This window comes from Bacillus rossius, chromosome 3 (assembly GCF_032445375.1).
Source record: "Bacillus rossius redtenbacheri isolate Brsri chromosome 3, Brsri_v3, whole genome shotgun sequence".
In the NCBI taxonomy this organism is placed as follows: domain Eukaryota; kingdom Metazoa; phylum Arthropoda; class Insecta; order Phasmatodea; family Bacillidae; genus Bacillus; species Bacillus rossius.
This window is the reverse complement of record NC_086332.1, coordinates 43390334-43414257: the sequence shown is the minus strand read 5'-3', so window position 1 is coordinate 43414257 and position 23924 is coordinate 43390334. Positions and strand designations below refer to the sequence as shown.

At 36.6% G+C, this 23924-nt stretch overlaps 1 protein-coding gene across 1 annotated transcript in view; it reads right to left on the bottom strand.

The window, feature by feature from the left end:
• The window catches only part of LOC134530596 (uncharacterized), a 60115-nt gene extending 43618 nt beyond the window's left edge, over positions 1-16497 (bottom strand). The window contains exons 1-2 of the mRNA XM_063365571.1: positions 16336-16497; positions 9568-9773 (exon numbers count right to left, since the gene is read on the bottom strand). Of these exons, the coding sequence (XP_063221641.1) occupies positions 9568-9765 (198 nt within the window). The 5' untranslated portion in view covers positions 9766-9773; positions 16336-16497. The remainder of the gene's footprint in view (positions 1-9567; positions 9774-16335) is intronic.
• Between the last annotated feature and the right edge of the window lie 7427 nt (positions 16498-23924).

Sequence of the window (23924 nt, the reverse complement as noted above, 5' to 3'; positions counted from 1 at the left end):
ATATACATATTTCCGTATTTATCGAGTGGTTGTCTCTTTAAAGTTGGTGTTTAACTCTTTCTATTTCACATGTATGTTATTATGGGTACCATTGAACATTTTGCGAGGGGAATTGATGTCTGGTCTTTCTGAATGCGTTTTTCTTACGCTAGGTAATGTAATATTTTTAATATATATTTCTACTTAATTGTACTCTCATGTGTATACGTCATTGTTTACCTAATTTTCTGTTTAGTTTAGGCTTTTGAAATTGCTCTTTTAGTTCATTCTCCTGTTTTGTGTTTTTTTTTTTTAGGCTGTGGTATTAATGTATTGTTTCTTTTATATAGTACTTTCAGTTATGGCGGTTACACCTGTTCTCATTGGCATACATGTGTCTTTTTAGTACAGCATCTGTAGTATATGGAATGTAATTTCTCCTGGCCATCTCTGTGGGTTTATGAGGTGTCTGGGTTTGAGTCTTGGATTGGGCATCTAGTGGTTGTTTCGATGTAGGTTGCACTATGCCTGTAGGCGTTGTTTTTTTTTTTTTTCGAGTTGTCTTGTTATTTCTGATAACTATATTATGTTATTATTAACGAATTATATATGTTGGGGTATACAGTTTTGTTTGTGTACACGCTTCAGTTACTTCCATACTTATTTATTTTAATGTAAAGGTGTTTTCTATAGATAAAAATGGTTATTTTATGTCTGGCAATAAATGGATTAGCACTCGTAGGTAGTACATAGTTGGTGGGCAAATGAGTGTTCGTACACCCCAAGTAATTATTATTTCATTCTTTACTCCTTGTCACTATAAAGTTGTTGTCGGGCCTCGTCGTTCACTATCTTTGTTTTAAAGGCATGGGTGGCGTAATTAATCGTTTGCAAGGCAAAACATATTTTAATATATTATTTTATCCTGCTGGAGGTTTGTGTTCGGAGGACGCTGCGTGTTTGTATTAAACAATACTTATTTCCGTCTGCCCTCCGGCAAGTGAAAGTTACTAGTGGTCCGCCGAGGCGTCTGTCGTGTTCTGGACCATCGTCGAAGCGGTGTTTGCTATGTCTGTAAACGATTTTGGCTAAGTGGTTATTAATATGTTATCCTAGTGTGTTATTTCACAAACATTACTGGTGTGTTCTATTCAGGTTTCGTTGGTATGGGATTATAGTCCTTCTTATGCTTAATGGGATGCGTAGTAGTAGAATATAGTTTTTATTTAAAACTGAACCAGTAACCTTTTATTTTACGGTTTGTTATTAACGTTAGAGCTTCCTATGCTTATTGGGTGTAGTTATATAGGTTCTTATATGTACCCCGATATATCCTTAATTATTTTTATTTACTAGTATGAGGACTATAGTTGGTCTCTGGTTATTCCTCTACCACTATATAGAGATTGTGTTTTATCTAGCCTTGATGGAAAGTTAACAATAATCTTATAAGCATTTACAACATGACTCATATAATATTCTTTCACTCCTTATTTAGAACACTACACACTATGTCATGAGCGAAAGGGACGGATGGATAGCAGTTAATATTTTTTTGAATGATTATTTAGTAACGATGGTATAACTATTTTATAATGTTACATAGTTTATTAGAATAACCTGCTGTGTTTACTTCTATGAATGGTATATTACTCAGAGCTGATGATAAGCATTTGTATTACGCAGACCGTTAAAACGACTTATGTTTATATTCCTACAAAGTATGACCATAAGAGCTTAAACCTGCAGTTATTTGGTTTAGGGTATAACACGATTTACTTACATGTATATTATTTAATGGATATACATACACTTTATTACTATATTTAATAACGTCTTGTGGCTATATCGCTTTGTACTTCCTATTTATTGCCTACACAAATACCATAATGAATGTATACTAGCTGGGCTAGCACTACAGACTCGTATGTGCGTCTTTTTAACTAATGGGAATAGCATGTTTTGTCTCTGGTGTTGTGCCGTTCGTTCGGTTGCTTAATAACGTATTTTGATTATGTAGGTATTTTATGGTTATTGATATTTATTTGTGTTGTCATTTATCGGGTCATGCCATTTGGTGTGTTGGAGAGTGTGGTAGTTTTATAATATTGTTCTCGTAGATAGATTTTTTTAAAATTCTGGTTTTGGTTTATTGTGATTTACTTATGGGTTGTGTTTAGCCTAGTGGTATTTGGGGGTCCGTCATTTATTTCCTCAATGTGTAACTGAATTAGTCTTTTTATAACCTTTCTTGCTTTTGCTGTCGTTTGTTTATTTTATTACGTCATATTTTTGTTTTCGCGTTTGTTTTATTTTACGTATAGGGATTTTTACTCTTTGCATCATGCTGTCTCAATAAGCGATTTTATTATTTCATGGGAGTTTCCACTGCATTGCGCTGTATTGCGTTTGTGAGTGTATTTTGATTGTTTTTGTTATGTTTTAATTGTTTTTTTTTGTTATTTATGGTAATTTTTTTGTCACATGCATTCGGCGGTTTCATGTATCTCTGGGCTGTACGTTTTTTTAATTGTGTTCCACGCTTAGGCGTGTTCTGTGTAGTCTGCTGCAAGCTACTATAGCACGCGGCGGGCCAGGGTCGAAAAATAACTTTCTTTTCTCGCTGGCTTTCGTCGTACCAGGAATTCGTAAACAGTTCGAGGAGTGCGTCTACGCAGTACAGACGTGTGTTCCCGCTTTGTAATATGTTTAATAATTTACTTATCGTTAAATGCTGTCGGTTGTGCGGGTTGCACTCTACACGGGGTACATAGGTGTTACTATTTTTTTTATATCTTTTCGTCTGCGTTTTTTTTTATTACACGTCACCGTGTTGGATTAGGTGCGTTCCGGTGTGTTTTTCCTTTATGTATGCTTATTTGCGGTGCGCGAACAGGCTTACAGCTCCCCTACACGGTCGTTTGTTCAACGTTTATTTATATTTATTTGTTACAAGTCGCCTGGGTGGGCGGGATGCGTTCCGGTGAGTTTTTTTTTATGTATGCTTATTTGCTATTTTTTTTATTACCTAGGTAACTTATGTAAATTTATTTCTGGCGTTCATGCGGCATCTACATTTTATTTTTAATTACTTAACGCTACGTGTTGACTGTAGGGGTCCTAACTATGCTTATTCATGCTTTCTCTATGGCATATGTTATCTGGTCCAGTACTATTAAATGGTGATCTACGTTTTTTAACTATGCTTATTTTTGTCTTTACGATATTATAAATTTTAACTATGTTTATTACTTCAAGCATTTTTACGTTACGTTTCTCGCTCTCCTCTGTGACATTAAAGATGGCGGTGTGTATATGTGGCACTCCATTTAGTCTTAGCTAGTATGGCGGGGTTTTTTAAGCATGGCTGCAAATGATTTAGGCATAGCTAGTATGGTTGGGGTTTCTTTTAGGCATACTTGGGGGTGGGTGTTTTAAGCATACTAGGAATGGGGGTGGCGCCTATATTTTATTTTTTTTTATTATCTCGGTAACATACGTAATTTGTTTCTGGCGATCGTGCGGCATCTACATTTTATTTTTATTTTGTTTATTACTATGGCCGAGAGCCGATTACTACACATTGTTTGTATAATATTTATTTTTTACTTGACGTAAAATAATAGTAACTATGCTTAATACTTAACTTGCTTTACATTATTTTTGGTTTTAACTATGCTTATAACACTAAACCATATTCGTGAGTGGGCCGCTCCCGCTTTGTAATATACCTATTTTATATTTTTTTAATATATCTTTTCGTCTGCGTTTTTATTTGTTACACGTCGCCGGGGTGGTTGGGGTGCGTTCCGATGAGTTTTTATTTTATGTATGCTTATTTGCTATTTTTTTTATTACCTCGGTACCTTATGTCGATTGTGCCGCATTTACGTTTTATTTTTAATTACTTAACGCTACGTGTTAACTGCGGGAGGTCCTACCTATGCTTATTTTCTGTTTTCCTAATATTATAATTTTTAGCTATGCTTGTTACTTAAAGCATATTCGTGAGTGGGCTTCTGTTATTAATTAAAAGGTATTATTTTGCTTATAATATGATGTGGGGATTATATTTACGCTGGTACATGTCGCTTCGCTCTATTTGGTTTATTTCTGTCGATCGTGCCGCATCTACGTTTTATTTTTAATTACTGAACGCTTTGTGTTACCTGTAGGGGTCCCTTAATACATTCCTGCTCGCCGGCGCACGAGCGAGGCTTACAGCACGGTGTTTGTACTCGGCGTAATGTAATAGTCACTATGCTTAACACATTGGCCGAGAGCTAATTACTATACATTGTTTTTACATTATTTATTTTACTTGATGTAAGATAATAGTCATTGTCCTAACTATGCTTATTTTCTATCTTTACGATATTATAAATTTTAACTATGCTTATTACTTAAAGCATTTTTTTAAAGGCATTATTATGCTTATAATATGATGTGGGGATTATAATTGCGCAGTTTATGAGTGACGCTCCAGCAGGCTACATCTCGCTCTCTCTGCGCGGGATTTTTGAGGTTATGTTTGTTTAGTCATAGCTAATATGGCGGTGTTTTTTAAGCATACTGAAACATGGCGGGTTGTTTTCGACAGTTACCTGTTTAGGTATAGCTAGTATGGCGGTAATTTAATGAACATGACGGTATTTTTTTTAAATTTAAATATAGCGGTATTTTATTTCTTTTCGAAATTTATATATGGCGATTAAGCATACTCGTAGTGGGGGGTTGGAGTGGTTTAGTCGTAGCTAATATGGCGGTGGTTGATTTAAGCATATTTTTTTTAAGGACATGGTGGTTGTGGGGTGGTGGGGTCTATAGGCATAGCGATATTTTATTTTTCGAAATTTAAACATGGCGGCGATTTTGGGGTGGTGGGGTCTATAGGCATAGCTAGTACGGCGGGGTCTTTAAGCATGTGCTTGCTCCTTTCCAGTACGCAGCGATGGCCTGCCCTTGTTTCTCTGTGGTAATCACTTTCGCTGTCACCCAGCAGGTACACGCATTCCTGGTCGCCGGCGCACGAGCGAGGTTTCCAGCACAGCGTTTGTAACTCGACGTACATTAATGCTTATCACATTGGCCGAGAGCCATTTACTACAAAGTGTTTGTAAATATGTTATTACATTTAAATATGTTTATACGTTGTTTACGCAATATTATATATTTTAACTATGCTTATTTTACTCGACGTAATAGTAACTATGCTTATTACTTGGCGTGTTGCACACACACTGTTGTTTTTAAAGACATTATAATATGTTGTGGGGATTATAATTGCGCAGTTTACGAGTGACGCTCCAGCAGGCAACATCTCGCTCTCTCTGCGCGGGATTTTTGAGGTTATGTTTGTTTTAGTCATAGCTAATATGGCGGGTGAGGCTTTTAGGCATACTGAAACATGGCGGCTTGTTTTCGCAATTTAATTATGGCTGTTGGAAATTTTAATATAGCATTTTTTTTTTTCGAAATTTAATAAACATGACGGTATTTTTTTTAATTTAAGCATAGCGTTATTTTTTTGTTTTCGAAATTTCAATATGGCGATTAAGCATACTCGGAGTGGAGGGGTTTTAGTCATAGCTAATATGGCGGTAATTGATTTTAGCATATTTTTTTGTAATTTAAAAAAACATGGTGGTTTCGACATAGCTAGTATGGGGTTGGTTTTTTTTTTTCGAAATTTAACTGTTTAGGCATAACTGGTATGGCGGGGCCTTTAAGCATTTTTTAAGACATGACGGTTGTGGAGTGGTTTAGTCATAGCTAATATGGCGGTGGTTGCTTTTTTTAATTTTAAAGACATGGCGGTTGTGGAGTGGTGGGGGTTTATAGGCATATATTTTTTTAAAAGTTAGAGGCATGGCGGTTAAGCATAATATTAATTGCTTTAAGCATACATCATGGCGTCATTTGTTTTAAGCATACAACATGGCGGCGATTGTGGAGTGGTGGGGCTTTTAAACATTTAAACATGGCGGTTTAAGCATACATTATGGCAGGTATTTTAAGCATAGCGGTTTAGGTATAGCTAGTATGGCGGGGGTTTCTTTTAGACATACTTGGGGGTGGGGGTGGGTGTGGGTTTATAGACATAGCTTCTTTTAAGCATATGTTCGTTATTTAATTCTCCATACTTCATATGGTCCTGTGGTCTAGTGGTCAAGGCGTCCGTCTCCTAACCACGACGTTGGTGCGTCCCCGGGATCAAATCCACCCAGTGCCCAGGTTTTTTTGTATACAATTCCCGCCTTCGGAGCGCCGGTCGCGCGCTCCGGTAACTAAAGGCTGAACTAATATGGCGGCCTACCGGCGCGCCCTGGTAGCCAATGTCAACAACAATGGCGGCCCCCAGGCTGGTACTGTGGCCAGTGTTTACATTTCTGTGTTTACATCGGTCACAGTAACAGCCTACTACTCCTACTTCTTAGGTTGCTATTGTTTTTAACAAATATGACTTTAAACCGTTTAATAAATAAATTAAGGTCGTTTTTGCGACACATCAAATTGCCACAAAGGTACTAATGCTAAAAAAAATTAGGAATAAAATTTCGCACTCAATAAAATTTATATAAAGTTTAAAACCACACGTGAACGAACAGATTGCCGCGGTACAGACGTTTTAGTAACGTTATATGCCATTCCAGTGATTGAATTCAAGAAACATTTTAATGAGTTTTGAAGCAAAATGTGAACGAGTGAAATGGTCACTGGGACAGCACTATTGCACTATATGACATTTGTTCAACGGCTTATGTTTTGTGTTGTTTTTTCTGACTCATGCCAGAATATGAAAAAAAAAAAAAAATAGAAAGTATTTAAATTCGTATAGCAGGACGAGTGGCATTGGTCAATAAATTGAAATAATATATAGAAAAGTGTAAAATACTGATTTTTTGTTCCTGTCTTTTACAGCTTAGTTACAAAAGTACTGATTGCCAACACAACAAAAGTAAGCTGATCACAAGGATGTCTCAGTGATATATTCTGCCCGTAAGGCCCCTTGAGAACTTAAGGCAGGGTCTAGCGCCAGCCAACCGGACGCTCAACACATTTTCCACCAGCACAAAGCAAAAAAAAAATGAACGCATCGTTTCTTTTCCGTTGTAAGCAGCTGAGACGTTTGACGAGCGTTGATGTAGGCCCGTGTCCCTAGGCTGGAAGAAAGGAGCACTGGGCGTCTACATTGGGCGCTCTACTTCTGGGCAGTTTCCTGAATTATTTGCATCTATCATTTCGTGTTTTTCCTCGTGATTTTAAACAAACTCATGATACAAGTAAAATTAACAGTCTGTTATGTTATATTAATTTAGTGTTTATTTAACTTTTTTCAGAAACTTAAAGGCAAAATTATATTTAAATCCGAGCATTAATTGTAACAATAATGTCGTATGGTTTAAAGTTTTAAATTTAACGTTCGTATTTAGTCTTTCCCAAAATCCTAGAGACATAACGTTTTTAAGGTCTGAGGAAATAAAATTGATATTTATGTACCAATAGTTTACTAAAAAAAAAAAAAAAAAAAAAAAGACGCGTTTTACAAAGAATGCTAATAACAAGCTATTAATTTAAAACTGAATTCCACTTTTCACTCCCATTTCATGCTAGGATAGCAATACAAATTTAGACTTTCAGTTTCTAAAAATTCATTTGATAACCACTTAGTTATTTGATAAAACATGCACGGACAACTAGCAACTGTTATTTTATGAATTTATTTAAAATCCTAATCATAAACAAGAAACCATACAGGCAAAATACTTTATGGTAGGTACTACTCTCTTAAAACGATATGAATAGGAGACGGTCCTAATCTATTGTTTGTTTCAAGCGAAAATATAGACATCAAATTGGTTGGACTTAATTGATAATCCATGATCGCATTAAGCATGTAAATTTAAGGTAATTGGAGGCTAATATTTCAATGAATTACTTTGTAGACATTATTTCTTCAGACAGTGAACGCCGTTATTGCAACTGCCGATACTGTTGAAGATATAAAATAGAGACCAGGCATCTCGCCAACTGTAGTTTAACTGCACGGGAAGCCTTCTTTTCACAGACGAGAGAGCCAAAACCCGAAGTTCCACGAAGTTCATGCTCTTTTTCCGTATCTTTTATGTAGCTATCCTAACCAAATCAACCGTCCACAATGTTTTAAAGTATTTATAATGTAGCTAACCTAACCTAATTGACCATTAGTATCCTTTTATCAACACCGACATATTTATTTACAATGAACAAAAAAAAACCGAACATGCACGATCGGACGTTTGGCTCTCTCGTCTGTGAAAAGGATTCCCTAACTACACCCGGTGGTTGATCTCATTGAATAAACATGGGTGTAAATCGTGCGCTCAATCTACCGCAGTTGAAAATGTCTGGCCCCCGCACTGAATAGCTAATTTGCCAACAGAATTGTGAAACTCGTGTGTTGTGGCGGACGAAGCTGGTGCATTGTTGAGGTTATGATAGCAAGTACCTCTTCGCGAGTCGAGTTTTCAATGCAGAATATGTATTTGATATTTATTTACTAACTAGTAAATTTACGACCTTAAATTCAATAATTTCATCTAAACGCGTGTATGTTGGAGTATCATTCGTAAACAAGACGCAAGTGCCAGTGTTTACAACAGCTGATTTTGACACTTATGATGGAAAACTGTAAGCCCATGATGGCCCTCATGATTGTGCAGGACGCAAGAATTACACAAAATGGCGGGTCCTCGGGAAGCCCGAGATTCACTGACTCTGATCGGTCCCGAACACATATCTAAAGTTCGCCGTTCGCTCGTGCAACTTCGAGTACGGGGGGAAAAAATTGCGAGAATGCAAAAACGTTTTCACGATTTTAGAGTATTTTGAATGTCGCTCACCTAACCTCACCAACCTTTAATTTATTCACGAGCACCTAGACGTGAGATAATCTGACCTACCCTGGGGGGGGGGGGGGGGGAGGGGGTTTAGAGAACATATTTTTACGAGAACTTCTCTTATCTTACAAACACCTACTTTATTTAACACCAGCAAGAAATCAAAAGCACAGATACAGAAATAAATGCTTCCGACTCGAGGGGGTCGATGAATCTTAAGGTAGCTCCGCGGAAGGGCGCAAATCTGTCTGTAGGGTTGGCTGGGGAAGCTCTTCGAGGAATATGTGCAGTTGCAAGTCTAGGCCTGTATGCAAACAATAAGCGGCCAACTTTATCAGAAACCTAGTTTATGCACTGAGAGAAAGGTTTGTTTGCCTCAACAAAATATTTGTTTATATATGGCGAAATAAACATATTTTCTTAATTCAAACAAATATTTTGTAGTAGGAAAGATACTGTTGACCCAACAAAAATGATTTTGTCAACTCAAATGTGTATATTTGGTTAGGTGTAACAAATTATTTTTGTTACTTACCGAGTTTAGTTAAACTAACAAAATATTTTGTTCCACCAAGTAAATATTTATTTCGCCATATATAAACAAATAATTATTTGTTTAATTCAAACAAACATTTTTTCTCTGTGTGTGCTACTACTGTGTTGATGACAGGGGGCGTGGTGTGGTGTCGGAGGGGGAGGGGCTCCCCACCTTGCGCCCCAGCTTGCCGCGCGTGAAGACGACCGAGTCCTGGGTGGGCAGCAGCAGCGGCAGGGGCCGGTCCAGCGGCGTGTCGTACCACAGGGGCAGGCCGCGCTCCGGCACGCCCCCTCGTGGCCGCGGCACGCGCGCCTCCAGCAGCGACACCCGCGTGGGGCGCCGCAGGCAGCGCAGCAGGTCCGCCTCCATCCCCGCGCCTGCGCCAACCACCACGCTCCGGCTCACAGGGGAACAAGCTACACAGATAATAAACAAACCAACAAGAAAAATACGAAGAAAAAAAACATAATACACAAATAATAAATCCAGTTTTAGTATATTATATTATATTACGTCTAATTTCAAGCAGTGTGTGCCCGCTCCTCGAATCTGAGCTGTGCATATCTTAGAAACTAACTAATAGAGTGTCTAGTATGTAAGTTAGTTTGTTTACTTTTATTTATTCTCTAGTTCTAGGTTCTGACTGGTAGCGGAGTGAGTGGCCAGTGCAGCCACTAACCACCAGGAGTGCGAGCGCCCCTGGTCATAAATCCAGCAACGGGTACAACATATGAAAGCGGACTATGCGTCCAAGTTCCCAGCCCCCCCCCCCCCCCCCTGCGTGATGGACTCTTCTACTCTGTCCAACTCTTCATCCATACCATCCTCTGTGTCCTGTATTATTACTCAATTAATGCATGCCCTTGCATCCTGCAGGTTTTGTCCACTGTGTCTATGCGGGTTTTACCTGGGTCCAACTGTGCATGGTTTTAAGATAGAGGAGTTATTCATGGCGCCAAATCGCTGCCATGGCTGGCCAATCCCCGAACAAAGCACACGATGCATGCGACCTTCTCCCTGCATGGCTAAAACCCAGCAAGACTAGGTGTGTAGGCTTCGGCCTGAGACGCACCTAGGTCCCTACCTAACACGGACCCCTCCTACATGAACACTTCGTTTGTAGTTAGGTTAGGGGAAGAAAATTAGGGCCACCTGCCGCGGACCGGGGTTACAGATACGTAATCCATCTCACGAACTAGGATCTGGAGAGGACGACAGAAGCGGTCCCCTCTCGCCACAGACTTGGTACAAGGGACAGAAGGTGAGACAGGCTGGCGAATAGAGTACCGAGTCCTGATTGTAACACTCTGCGACCCTTGGATACTGATTTAACTGAGCGACGACTGATTACATTGTCATTTGGGGTGAAGGTGACCAGATTTCATTTTCATAATGAATTTTTGCTAACAAATTTTAATATGTTTATTTATCTAACTATGTACATGTATAGATCTATACTTGTTTTCTGAAATGCTGTAATTGAAAGAAAAAAATACTAATATTTTAATGATGTTTTAAATTTTTTTATGTAATTGGTCATGTTCACCCCCCCAGTGGGGTGAATGTGACCATTAAGTTTATTTTCATTTTAATATTCACCTTGCTAGTGTTAGGGTTAAGTTGACTACATTATATGTAAGAGAAACACCAAAAAATATATTTTGAGAAAAAAAATCTTATTTTGAATTTTTACTCTGTAATAAAAAATATATAAACGATTTAGAACAAAATAAAGTGTTATTTATTTATACTGCCAATAATGAAAACTCAAGTGAACAGATTTATTTACCTATCTATCAATAGTTAAGTTGACTTTACTTAAACCACTTGTGCACAAAACTGGAAAATAATTAAATTGATATTTTATAAACATTATCATTTAGGCTATTCCAGAATATGACTTATTGGTTATTTCCTAAAATAGAGAACCTACAAGTTATGAAAACAGCCAATAACCAAAAAATATATATTTATTAGTATTGTTACGATTTACCTGCGGGTTCGTAAAGGATAGCCCAATTAAAGATTTTTATTACACACACAGTTTTATTTATTACCACTACTTGTCACTTACAATTAATCTTCTAAGATGGCAGATAATTAATTACATGTAAAGAAATGTCAATTCCCCAGTCAATCGTTTCACACACCTCGCTGGGCCGCACTTCCGGCGCAACTCTCGCCGCAGCACCCCTCGTGGGTCTCCGCCGCGGGACTCCGTCGCCGCACTCCGCCGCCGCCGTCACACCCTTCGCCGAGATCCCACTCGACGACTCGCTCGCCACTTCACTCGGGACTCCGCCGCGCCCGCGAATCTATCGCCCGGAAACTCCCGACTCCACTGATCTCATTCACTCCCTGCCCTGGAACCGTCGTCCAAGGACTTCGCCACTCTGCCGCACCCGCGGCACTATCGCCCGGAAACTCCGCCGCGGGAGAACTCCCCACTCCGACTCTCTCTCTGACTGACTCGAAGGTCGGCCCAACCTCCTTAAATAGCCCTTGGGTTCCCATCCAGAACAATCGGGCATGTCTCCGAGATATCGCGCGACCTTCGCCATCGAAATGCCCAGAAACGCATCGTGAGTCCTCGAAGGACGCGGTGGCTGCTCTAAGAACGCCGATAAAGGCGTCTGAGTCATTTTATTCCGCAGTGCGGCCTCTTTTAAGTAACCCAATCTGAGGCAGGTGCGCGCTGCGACGGTCAGGATGTAGCGAGATAGTATGACACGAGATACCAGGGAGAGGATGCGGGTGGAAGGGGGCGCAGACAGGCCAAACGAGTGCGGCGATGGCATGCACTGCAGCCAAGCGCGATCGTAACAGTATAATAAAACATTTAACTGATATGTGAAGTAAACCTTACAATAATATAAAAAATAGACCAAATAACCACAGGTAAGCTACTGGAAATAACAATTAAACTATATGTTAGTAAACATTGAACTGCATTTCCATTCTAGTTCATTCTGCTATCACATTTTCTTGGAACACATAATGGCCTCGGTTGTTTAGTTTATAAGGAAGCAGAACTGTTTTCTGAATTAGACACTTCTCAACATAAATTACTAGACATTGGGGTGAACATGACATGTGGTCATCTTCACCCCAAAATACTAAAGAAACTGCACAGTTTCAATAAAATTAGTTTACCTTAGAAAATTTAATTTATTTGGCAATTTTTATTATTTACTTACTCTCCAATCCTCTCAAATCAGCAAACATAGCAATTTTTTTTCAATTTTTTTTTTATTATACCCGGCAGTATTCAAGTATTAGCAACATTATTAATCATAACAAATAGTTCTTGGTTTTTATTTGTTTCTATTTTTATGTCTAAAATTGTAATTTCAGTCCCAAAATCACTTCTTTGAAGAGAAACTCTCCTAGATTTTAAAGCATAACCACATATTTTTTTTTATCTTCATTGCCTGGATTGTGTCAGGCCAACAAAACAAATTTCATAAAAATGGTCAACTTCACCCCACTGGTCAACTTCACCCCAACTGACGTACTTCTTTAGGCGCGTTATGAAAAATATGATGAGAATAGATTTTTACGATGCGCGCTCAGCACTCAACACAATTTTTTGGATAAAGATGGTTGCATCCAAATAAAAATTATATACGTATATGTGCACTTAAATCATATACTTTAGTGATTGATATTGAATACTGGTCCATATAATTTAAAACATTTATTTGTTGTGATTATTAGTGATAGAAATTTTGTTTATAAACCTTTCAAGTGTTCTTTAAATAATTAAAGTGTAATTATAGAAGTGTATATATAGAAGTGAGGTTATGTTCACGTATGTAGACCCTATAATTCATTTGAATTATAAATTATTTCTTATTATTTGATAAATAACTAAAATTAATAAATTTGAATTAATATTTAGTGTATTTATTGGTTTTCTTTATTAACTAAAATTCATCTCGATGATTTTACTAAATTAAATAATACATTTTATACAAGGGTTTTAATTAATATTGAATACTCGTTATTTAATAAATTTTATAGTTGTATTGAATTTATACTTTACCAGCCGCATTTATATTATCATTCCAGTTCTTTTATTATTTTATTTCTATTAATTATTTGCATGCAAAATTAAAGTTAGTTTTTTTTATACGCCACGTAAGTATAACTTCTAACGCGCGTACATTCGTACACGCACCCGTTTTTTTTTTAAAGAAGGTAGACAATTGTCTTGTAAAATAAAGAATGCACCTTCATGTCCGTCGGAGAGTCATTGAGCGGCTATCGGGCTGACAGTCAGCCGACTGTTTAATGGAGGAAACACAACACTACTTCAATTTTTTTTCTTCAAATTCATTATTTAACGGTTTAGCGACGCGGCGGCTGAGTCGTTACAACACCCCCACCTCCCGGCGAGAATATTTACCCCACCAGTTCATTCCGTCGCTGCTCCACGCCCCAGGTAATGACGATCTTCGAATTCAGTCAATGGTTTACAGCTTTGGCCAATATCCACACAGTTAAAAATTTACACCTTCAATTTACAAAATATCCAGGGATCATCGTAAATTTACGGACCTTGAGTCCGCTTTCTTTGAACATGAATCATAAAGAATATTCTTGGTATTTTAACAAAACATTTCAAATACCTTTTTTTTTTAATAACTCTTCTTTTGTCCAAGTATGTGTTTATCTTTGTTTAGAACAAACGTACACATTCAACTCGGAAATTTTATTACATCGTATTTTCTGCAAAGATTCAGTTTTTCGAAACTACGAAGAACTCTTCGTTTATTTAATGTCGATACTCGTTTAAAAGTCCGTAAAATTACTCTGATTTCTAACAGTGCAGACACAATTTTCACTATTTGTTCCATTAATAGCATAATTTCGGGGGTATCATCAATCAGTACAAATTTCACACCCATGCCTTACCCGGGACTCGAACCCAGAATAAGTAACGCACATGCCAATTTTTAAGTTGGAAAATAATTAGTAAAAAGGAAATAATGACTAAAAAGGGAACTAGAGGGCGGTAGTGACTGGGCACAATGTAAGATCTCGTGATTCCATGTACCAGTAGCGTTCGTTAGTCACCGGTAAAATGGCGTTCGTGATTGCATAGTCAACTGTGGAGATGCAGCGAGCTGTGTTAAGATATATATGTGCAAAAGGAAAATAAAGTTGGAGAAATCAATTTGGAGATGGTGGAAGTTTACGGGGGAAAAAAAACAGTATTGGCCGTACCAATGTGTCTCGCCCAGTTCGTGAAAAATTGGAAATTTTTGGAGCACCCACCATACAGTTAAGACCTGGCAGCCTCCGATTTCCATCTGCTTGGATACGTGAAGAAGTTTCTGGCCGGTAAGAAGTTTGCCTTTGACGACTAGCTCGAACGTGCCGTGCGAAATGTGGCTCTTCTAAGCAAACCTGGCTGAGTTCAATGATACCGGGAATTTTCAAACTGATCCATCGTTGGGACAAATGCCTCAAAATCCATGGAAGTTACGTGTAAAAGTAATTAAAAGGGTACCACTTTCATTTCTGTTTCATATTATTGTTAAAAAATGTTTTCATTATGTGCGTTACTTATAGATACGCCCTCGTATCACATCCAAGCTGCCCTGTCAACACCTATGCATGTCTCCGTCTGGTGAGAGCCGACCATCGTCTATTAGGACCTCGAGGCTGTCGTCCGTGCGGACTACTTGATGACTAGTGGAAGACGGAGATAGCGTCCGACTCAAGCGCCAGTCAATAAACATGACATGCAAATGGTTGAGGGGGGGGGGGGGGGTAACCCGGCGCGTACTTATGTTGGTGAGGCGGGATGATAAGTACGACGCTCACTGGTATTTATAAGCGCAAGGTTCTGAATTGGCGCGCAAGTCTTCGCGTCGTGCATGGGACAACTGTCACATTTGAGCGGCGACCATTATATGGCGGAAATAATGGGTAATTTTCTCACGTCACGGTTTTTCCGTGAATAAATCAATAAATTCTATGAACACATTTTTTAAAACACTAAGTACGTTCCTTCTATTTATAGCTTTTATAAATTCAGACTAGTTTTGTAAAAATACACGTTTATAAGTTACATTGCAATTATCTGTGCATTGATACTGCCGTCGCCATTTATTTTTTTCCCCGTGTGGGTCTATGTGTTTGTTTACGATGACTTTAGTCAATATAGGTATTACGTTAGTAATAAAAGTAGTAAATATTACGACTGTATTGCAATTATAATGAAATTGTGATGTTTCTACTAAAAACAGTCCTCTAATTACCCTGTAAATAGCATTTCTTAATTTATACTGGTTTCTGAGAAATCACCGTTTGTAGTTCAAATTTGATTTGCAGTGAAGAGGCCGTCGCTAAGTTGCGCTTTAAATATTTATAATTTAGCTGCGTACACATTTATAATTCATGAAAATAATAACCAAAAACAATTATTTTGGCACTCCGTATTTATTGCTTTCTGATTACTAGTTTCGAAATCAATAGATTCGGACAACGGACATCGCAATTGTAGACTAGGATGTTTTCCGTGCGACAATCTGACGTTATTCACATGAGTATGACACACGCCGCCTACAGGTTAGGACTATTGTAGACGGGCCTTTACGACGTGTATATTTTTGCTTTAGATACTGTAACGCAAAGTAACGTAAATAATAACTTTAAAAAAAAATCACTCGAGTCGCTACTGTGTATCTAAACCCAAGCGGCAACCCTTGATAGGGAGTTTTTTTTTTAGCAGTATGAAGGCGCTAAACGTCAACTTGTTACTTGCGATAGTACGTAACCTGTCGTATAAAGAATTTATTACGCTTGATACACGTAATGACATTTCCTTTCTCACTAACACAGATACTGGGCGGGAGCCTCAACTCGTGAATGGCCAGCCCTGCCTGGAGGAACCTAGCCGGTGTAGAGGGAGGAACACACTGAACTCACCAGCCGCGACGCTTCTACACACCGGCGCCCGCGAGGAAGGTCCAGCCGAGAGGCGCGACCCCGCCGTCTGTCCGGACCAGCGCCCCGAGTCTCCGTGTCGAACAAATACTACTTCTCGGCAATTTTACTCCCGGGATAGCCAAACAACGAACAATTCATTATAGTTTACGGAAAAAAAAAATAATAATGTTTCGACAAAGATATGTGTTGTTGTTGCTAGACGCGGCCAGACTTTCTCACTGCTTGTGTGCGTTTCTTCATTTATTTCTCTGGTGTCAGAATATCAAACTAAATATATTTATCCGGGTCTCACAGTGTTATGGTAAATATTTCACATCTATGATTCATACCACGATTTCTCAAGGTAGAATATAACTTCTATGAACTGTATGATTTTTTTCTTTCAGTTTTACACCTTCGAATAAAATTAAATAAGACAATATCAAAATAAATACATGTAAATATTTACATTAATGATAAATTTGGACACAGTTTTAAAAATGGGAACTGAAATTGCAGTAAAAAAAAATTACAATATATTCAAACAAGCTGAGCCATGTCAAATCATTTACAATTATTAGCTTAATTAGCATAACATAATTTGTATATCTTTTACAACCTTCTGCGATGGTTTGCGTCCTTTATTTAACACAAGTTATTAAAATCGACGGTACACAAACAGCCAGGTATCCAATAGAAGACAACAAATTGCATATAACACTGGATGTTGTACACTGATTATAATAATTTTCCTTTTTAAAAAACTGGGTTGTGTGCATAAGACGATGCAGACCATATCGCACGCATTGGGTCTTGACCAGAATTGCGAGCGAGCGATTTGCGAGCGCAAATCACTAATCGTGTCGCGAGCGACAGATAAGCCGCAAAGAGCGATAATAGCGCACAACAGCATTTATTCTTGACATTCTGCGTGATTGCATCTTTTCTTGCTGTTCGATGACGACAACGATAACGTTAATAAGGAAACAAGTTGGTTTCCATCCTATCAACAGCATGAGACAAACGTATGTAGAATTCTCCATAAAATTATTTTCTGTACTTTTACAAAACATTCCTATGGAAACAAGTTGTCAAGAAATAGTTTTTATTACTACAAAAATGTATTGTAACTTCGTACAACATATTGTTATAGTTATTTTTGCATATGTTAAATACGTTATTTTCGTGATAATACTATTTATTTCGAAAATTGGTGCATTTTTATATCTTAATTGATGTTTCAAACAAACATATTTTTTTTCCAACCATGGAAAATGTAACCGAATACTCAATAATTGAACTTCATTTTGTTTTATTATGCTTATTGTGTGCGCAGTTAAAACTTGAAAGCTATTCAGGGAACTGTTTACAAATAACTTTAACTGGGACAACACAAAGCGTAAGTACCCGGGTACTAATATGAACCCATAAATACTGCGAACAATATTTTGTAGTGATACAGTTGTTTTCATGTAAATGTATCAAAATTAAAATTTATCCTTAAGGAGGTATCCAGACAAATGTTTTCGAGTGAGTATGTCGGTAAGAACATTTCTGACTTAATATCGTAAATGATTGCAACAATAGACAACGCCAAACGGCGCTAATAACAGTTCATTGGCCGAAAATTACGCACAAAAGAATACGCAGTAGGTACTCAACTATCAACATTCACGAATATAATTATTTGGTTCGTGAGCAATTACGCGTAAAATACCGCTCTAAGGAGAGCGAAAGTCTTGCGCCGATGTGACTATCCTCATTAGCTTCTTTAAGTTTGAATTATTATTTTTTTCTTTGATATAGATCGTTGTATACTGCTTTATTGCAATATCGCTTATCAGTCTGCCCATAATTGAAAGCATTTAGTCGTAATCTTTCCCATTTGGAATATTCCATCGAACTATGTATGTCTTCATAAATACTAGGTAACACTGACTTGGAACAAAAATTATCACTGACCAATACACTGTTCGTTTTGTATATTAAAATGAGGTGACTAAAGCGTTATTACAAATTCTTTATAACGCCAACTATAGTGTTTACTGATAGTGTTACACGCCAATTGTGTATACCTCAATGCCTAGCGCGAGTGATCTATATGAGATTAAAGTCATAACTTACTATTAAATAAACAAATTATACATGTGATTTTACTGTGACTTAAATTTTATATCTGACAGAGAACCCCATTAAATGTAAGCTTACAAAGTTTACACAATGTGCTAATAAACATTGCCGAAAAATCTGTGGTGGAAAAAGGAAAATAAAATTGAATATGATGGTAAACCTGAATTATGTAGTGAATATGTCGATGTGCACAAATAAATATATATATATATATATATATATATATATATATATATATATATAAAACTTCCTGTAGTTGTGTACTCAAATAAGTTCGTGTTTTTAATCCCGATGATTTAATTAAGTTTCTGAGGGTTTCATTGTATGAAATAAAACATTTATGCTCCTGCTAAACTCTAATTTATGCTCCTGCTTAGCCCTGCGGTAAGCTATTACCAAGAATTCTGTACTGAGGAGTACTGCAAGTTCGAATATAATATATTTACATTAAAATAATGTGAATATTTATAAATAAGTAAGCAAATTTCATAAAACTAGTTTCATCTAAATTCTTAGTCTTCACAAACTGATCGATTTAAGGCCAGTACTATCATTACCTGAAATTCCGGCGATATCAGTACGAAAATGTATCTTTTAAATTGACATCTCCAACACTATCATAGATTTAATACTTAATTTGAGATTTTGAAACGCCTTTTTGCAAACAGTTGTTTGAATAGCTTTCCAGTATTAGCTGTGCATATTAAGCACGGTAAAACAAAAGAAAGCCAAAAGTGATAAAAAAAAGTTAACTTTTCTGTGGCTTTAAAACCATATATTTTAACTAAACACACTATTTTAATATCTAACATTTATTTCAAAATAACTCTACCATCGACAGTGCCAGCTCTTTCATATTTTTTTACTATTCTATATTTCTATATAATTATTGTACAGCGGGACTGTAAGTTTGTTTGCAGGAAATCAATTAAAAAATTGCCAGACCAGTTCTACAAATTATATTTCACTGTTATTAAATTACATAATTCATGCTGAACGAACGTTATTGAGGTTAGATGTTACTACACGTGTCAATGACACACGAAACTACAGTAAATTCGTGGAATAACATCATGTCAGTGTTAAGAAGACTGCAAGTATTCGCTATACCTCTCTGGTTCTGGGGTAGAGCGCCTGCCCTGTGACTTGTAGGACCCGGCGGATTGCCCAGATAAAAAGGCGGAATTTTTCTGGTATGAATAAAATCCCTTGCAACAAGTCAGGCTACCAAAGAGACGGTGGATGGTAAAAAAAAAAAACCTTCTAGCGTGGCTTACAAATGGGGAGCCCGTTTCTTTTCTTAGGCCTCCCCATACGGTGGCCATTCCGGGGGTTTCTCCGGGGTCGCGGAGTTTTGCAAATATATATATATATATATATATATATATAAGTTTTGTAGCGTTAGATTTTTTAGTAGGTAACTGTAGCATTATCAAGCTCAAACAAACATTTAAAACATTTAAAAAAAATTGTTTTGTACACAATATATTTGAATTAAATATTTATCAGTCAGTGAGTGGTTGTATACCGATGTTGTGTGTTGAAACCATTTATCGGTATACATTTTCTTGAAATATTATTGACAGTTAAATTTTAGTCACAAACTATTGACCAATACCTTTGTTATGTACCTACCTAGTATTTTAGTAGTTGTCGATGAAAAAATATTAATAGGCACATGAATTTTATTACTAAAAATATTATTTATGAAAAACCACATAGTTTTCAATCAGGAAGATTGTCTTTAACACACACACACATATATACATATATACATATATATATAGTGTACCAGTATAACATCCAGTTATAAATAAAATATTCTATTTATTTCAATATGAGCAAAGTCTTTGACACTTTCCAACACAATATTATGATTAAAAATTATCAATATTAGGCCTCGTCAAGCAATGCGTGGTATATAAATGTATAAATATATATGTATATATATCTGTGTTTTAATTATCTTAGAAATAGACGCTTTTCAGTCAAATTTGCAAATGCAATTTCGTGGTATTAGGTGTTCCGCAAAGTAGTAGTTTATCTAAACTACTCTTTAATATTTAATAAATGATATTCCAACTTTAATCAGAATTTATCATGAAAAGATGCTGATGAAACAAAATATAATTGGGCAATATGTTTGTGAAACTATTCAGCAATATATTTCAGCTGTCCAGATCTGATTTTCAAATTAACAAACGTCTCTGAATTACGATAGCATTTATTGTATAACCTTTAGTAAAAAAACTAATTCAACTAATCAAAATTATCACATAGTAAGCAATGACATTAACCTCCTGAGACCCACATGGTTCCATGGTACTCAAATGAGTACCTTTTATTTTGATTTTCAATTTACTTACATATATCTCTGCACATTATATCTCTATGGAATTACTTCCTACACTATTTCAATTTTGTTCTCTAAATATTTCAAGTCTCTAGGTTGGTGACAGTGGAGGTCTTTGTTTGTATGTATCCAAGATGGCAGCATGTAAGCGTGGTAATGGTATGAATCCATATTTTATTTTCTAAAAGATAATAAAACAAATAATTCTTGTATTCCATGTTACTTTATTATAATGTGAAACTAACTGAATAGTTATATCTTTGAAATCGTTTCAATATTTTCTATTAACATTTTTTTTATGAAGTACTCAATTGAGTACCAGATGTCTCTGTGAAGATTAATTTTACATAACCTCAAATCTGGTAGGTACTCAATTGAGTATGTTCGGTCTGTGCAGTTTGTGAATAAAACATAACCTCAAAAAAAAATAATACTCAATTGAGTACTATAGGCCTGTGTATTCATTTATTATTTAGTACTCAATTGAGTACCTACTAATAGTTTAGTTTTTTGCATGTTCTTACAAACTTCTTTTATTTTTAGTTAGTTTCAAAATAGGTAGTACCTACCTACAATGTAAAATATACTACACTATAATTGTGTTTTGTTTTGATAATTTTTACAAGCCCATTTTAATTAATTAAAAATAATAAAATATATTTTGGCACTTCTTCATTTTCATGAGTTTAGTGGTATGTTGTTTGCAGGGGAAAAAAAAAAGAACTGGACAGCAGACGAAATATTACAAATGATTGAAGATGGTAAATTATCAGAATTTGAAGATTCTGAAGATGAAAGCGCACCCGAAAATAGTGTGTGGAAGCGACGTCGGACAGATAAGGATTCTTCTACTTCAGAAGATGAGGATGCTACATCTCCAAGTCCCAGAAACAGTTTACTATCAGGTAGTTCAGTGTCTACCGCCTCTGTAAGTGTTTCGGAAGCAAATGAACAACGCTCATCTGCAGAATCACACAGTGTTAATTTGCAACAAACTTCTGGTGCAAATCCTCGAAGAAATGTTCGTAGACAGTTAAGCGTTCATAAATGGAAAAAATGTAACGATTTTGTCCCTATTTTTGATATAAGAAATTGTAGTGATCCTTCGCAATTAGGGCCAAGGGGCAACTGGACACCTGGACAGTACTTACAGCAGTACATAGACGAGAAAATGTATTCTCACATTGCAAGGTGTACTAAGATAAGATCTGTTGAATCTAAAGGGAAAAGTTTGAATTTGAAAGCTCAAGATATTAAAAGGTTTTTTGGAACTACTCTTCTTATGTCGAATCTTGGGTTTCCTTGGATTAGAATGTATTGGGCTTCAGACACACGAGTGCCTATTATTGCTGACAATTTCACCAGAGACAAATATTTTGCAGTGCGATCCAATTTGAAAGTTGTAGTAGACGCAGATATCCCAGAATATTCCAAAGAAACGGACAAGCTCTGGAAGGTTAGACCCTTTCTAAATGATGTGCGAAGAGGATGTTTGATGTTGCAGAGATCTTCTCATTTGTCAATAGACGAGCAAATGATTCCGTTTACAGGCCATACTTCAATGAAGCAATATGTTGTGGGAAAACCCAATCCAGTTGGTCTAAAGAACTTTGTGCTTGCTACGCCAGAAGGAATGGTTCTTGATTTTGTTGTTTACCAAGGTAAAAACATCCTGCTCACTGATGACAGCAGTGGTGTATTTACTGTTGCAGAGTCGGCTGTAGTGAAACTGTGCGAGACTGTTCCTCCTGGTACATGTGTTTATTTTGACCGATACTTTACAACAGAGAATCTTCTTGTTTACTTACATACAAAAGATATTTATGGTACAGGCACTTTGATGAAAAATAAATTTCCTTCCTGTGATTTCACAAGTGATAAAATCATGAGTAAGTGTGAGAGAGGGGTCATGGAGCAGTTTTCAAGAGATGATGAGAAGATCTGTGTCACTAAGTGGTATGATAAGAAACCAGTTACAGTTATGTCAACTGTGTTTGGAAAAGACCCTACTGACACATGTGATCGATGGTGCAAAAAACTAAAGAAGAAAATTGTAGTGCCTCGTCCACAATGCGTGAAACAGTATAATAAATTCATGGGGGGAGTTGACCTAAGCGATACAATGATTTCATTCTACAGAATGAAGGCTCGAACAAATAAGTGGACTGTGCGTGTTCTTCTTCATTTCTTTGATTTATCTGTTACAAATGCTTGGTTACAATATCGGTCTGATTGTTATTTTCAAAAGAAACGGTCTCGAGAAATCATGAAATTTTTGCAATTTCGCATGAAATTAGCAGAAGAAATGTTGCAGAACTCAACAGCTGATGGTGATGTGGTAGATGAAGAGGCTCCTGAGTATGAAAAGCCAGCCAACAAGAAGCGATGTAAGTTACCTCCGCTTCACTTCAGAGTAAGTGGACAGCACATGCCACAATTTGTCGACTTGAAAAATCCAAACAAATGTCGCAGAGAAGGTTGCAATGGGAAAACTATAGTGCAGTGTATGAGATGTGAGGTGTACTTGTGTTTGCATAAAGGCAAAAACTGTTTCTCTACATTTCATGGAGAAGTACTTACTGTAGAATAGTAGTACTTCTTTGAATTTAGTGACTAGTGAAATAACACTGTTATGTTTGGTACCGTATTTTACCTAAAGATTCCGAGCTAAGCACAATGTGTTTCAGACCTCTGGTACTCAATTGAGTACAAGAAAAAAATTTGAGTTTTGACTTTATTTTACCTTATTTAGGTGTCCTTTTATTAATGTTATTAATTGTGATTACCATAGTTTAAAACAATGATTCTGCAATTAAAAAAAAAAATTATGCATTTTTTGTTTTTGTAAAAAAAGTTGAAAATTTGATGTGCCCGAGAGTGTATTTATACCAGAATATTGTGTACACATTTATTACACAATGGGCCGTATGTTTACGAATCCAGTGAATTGTGTATTAACTAATTAAACTGATATGCCTATATACATCCATTAATTTATTTTACTAAACACAGAATTTTCTATAGTAATTAAGTCCTAAGGTACTCAATTGGGAGCAATATAAATATTGTTCCCAAAAATTTTTTTACAGTTAATAGTTAGGGTATA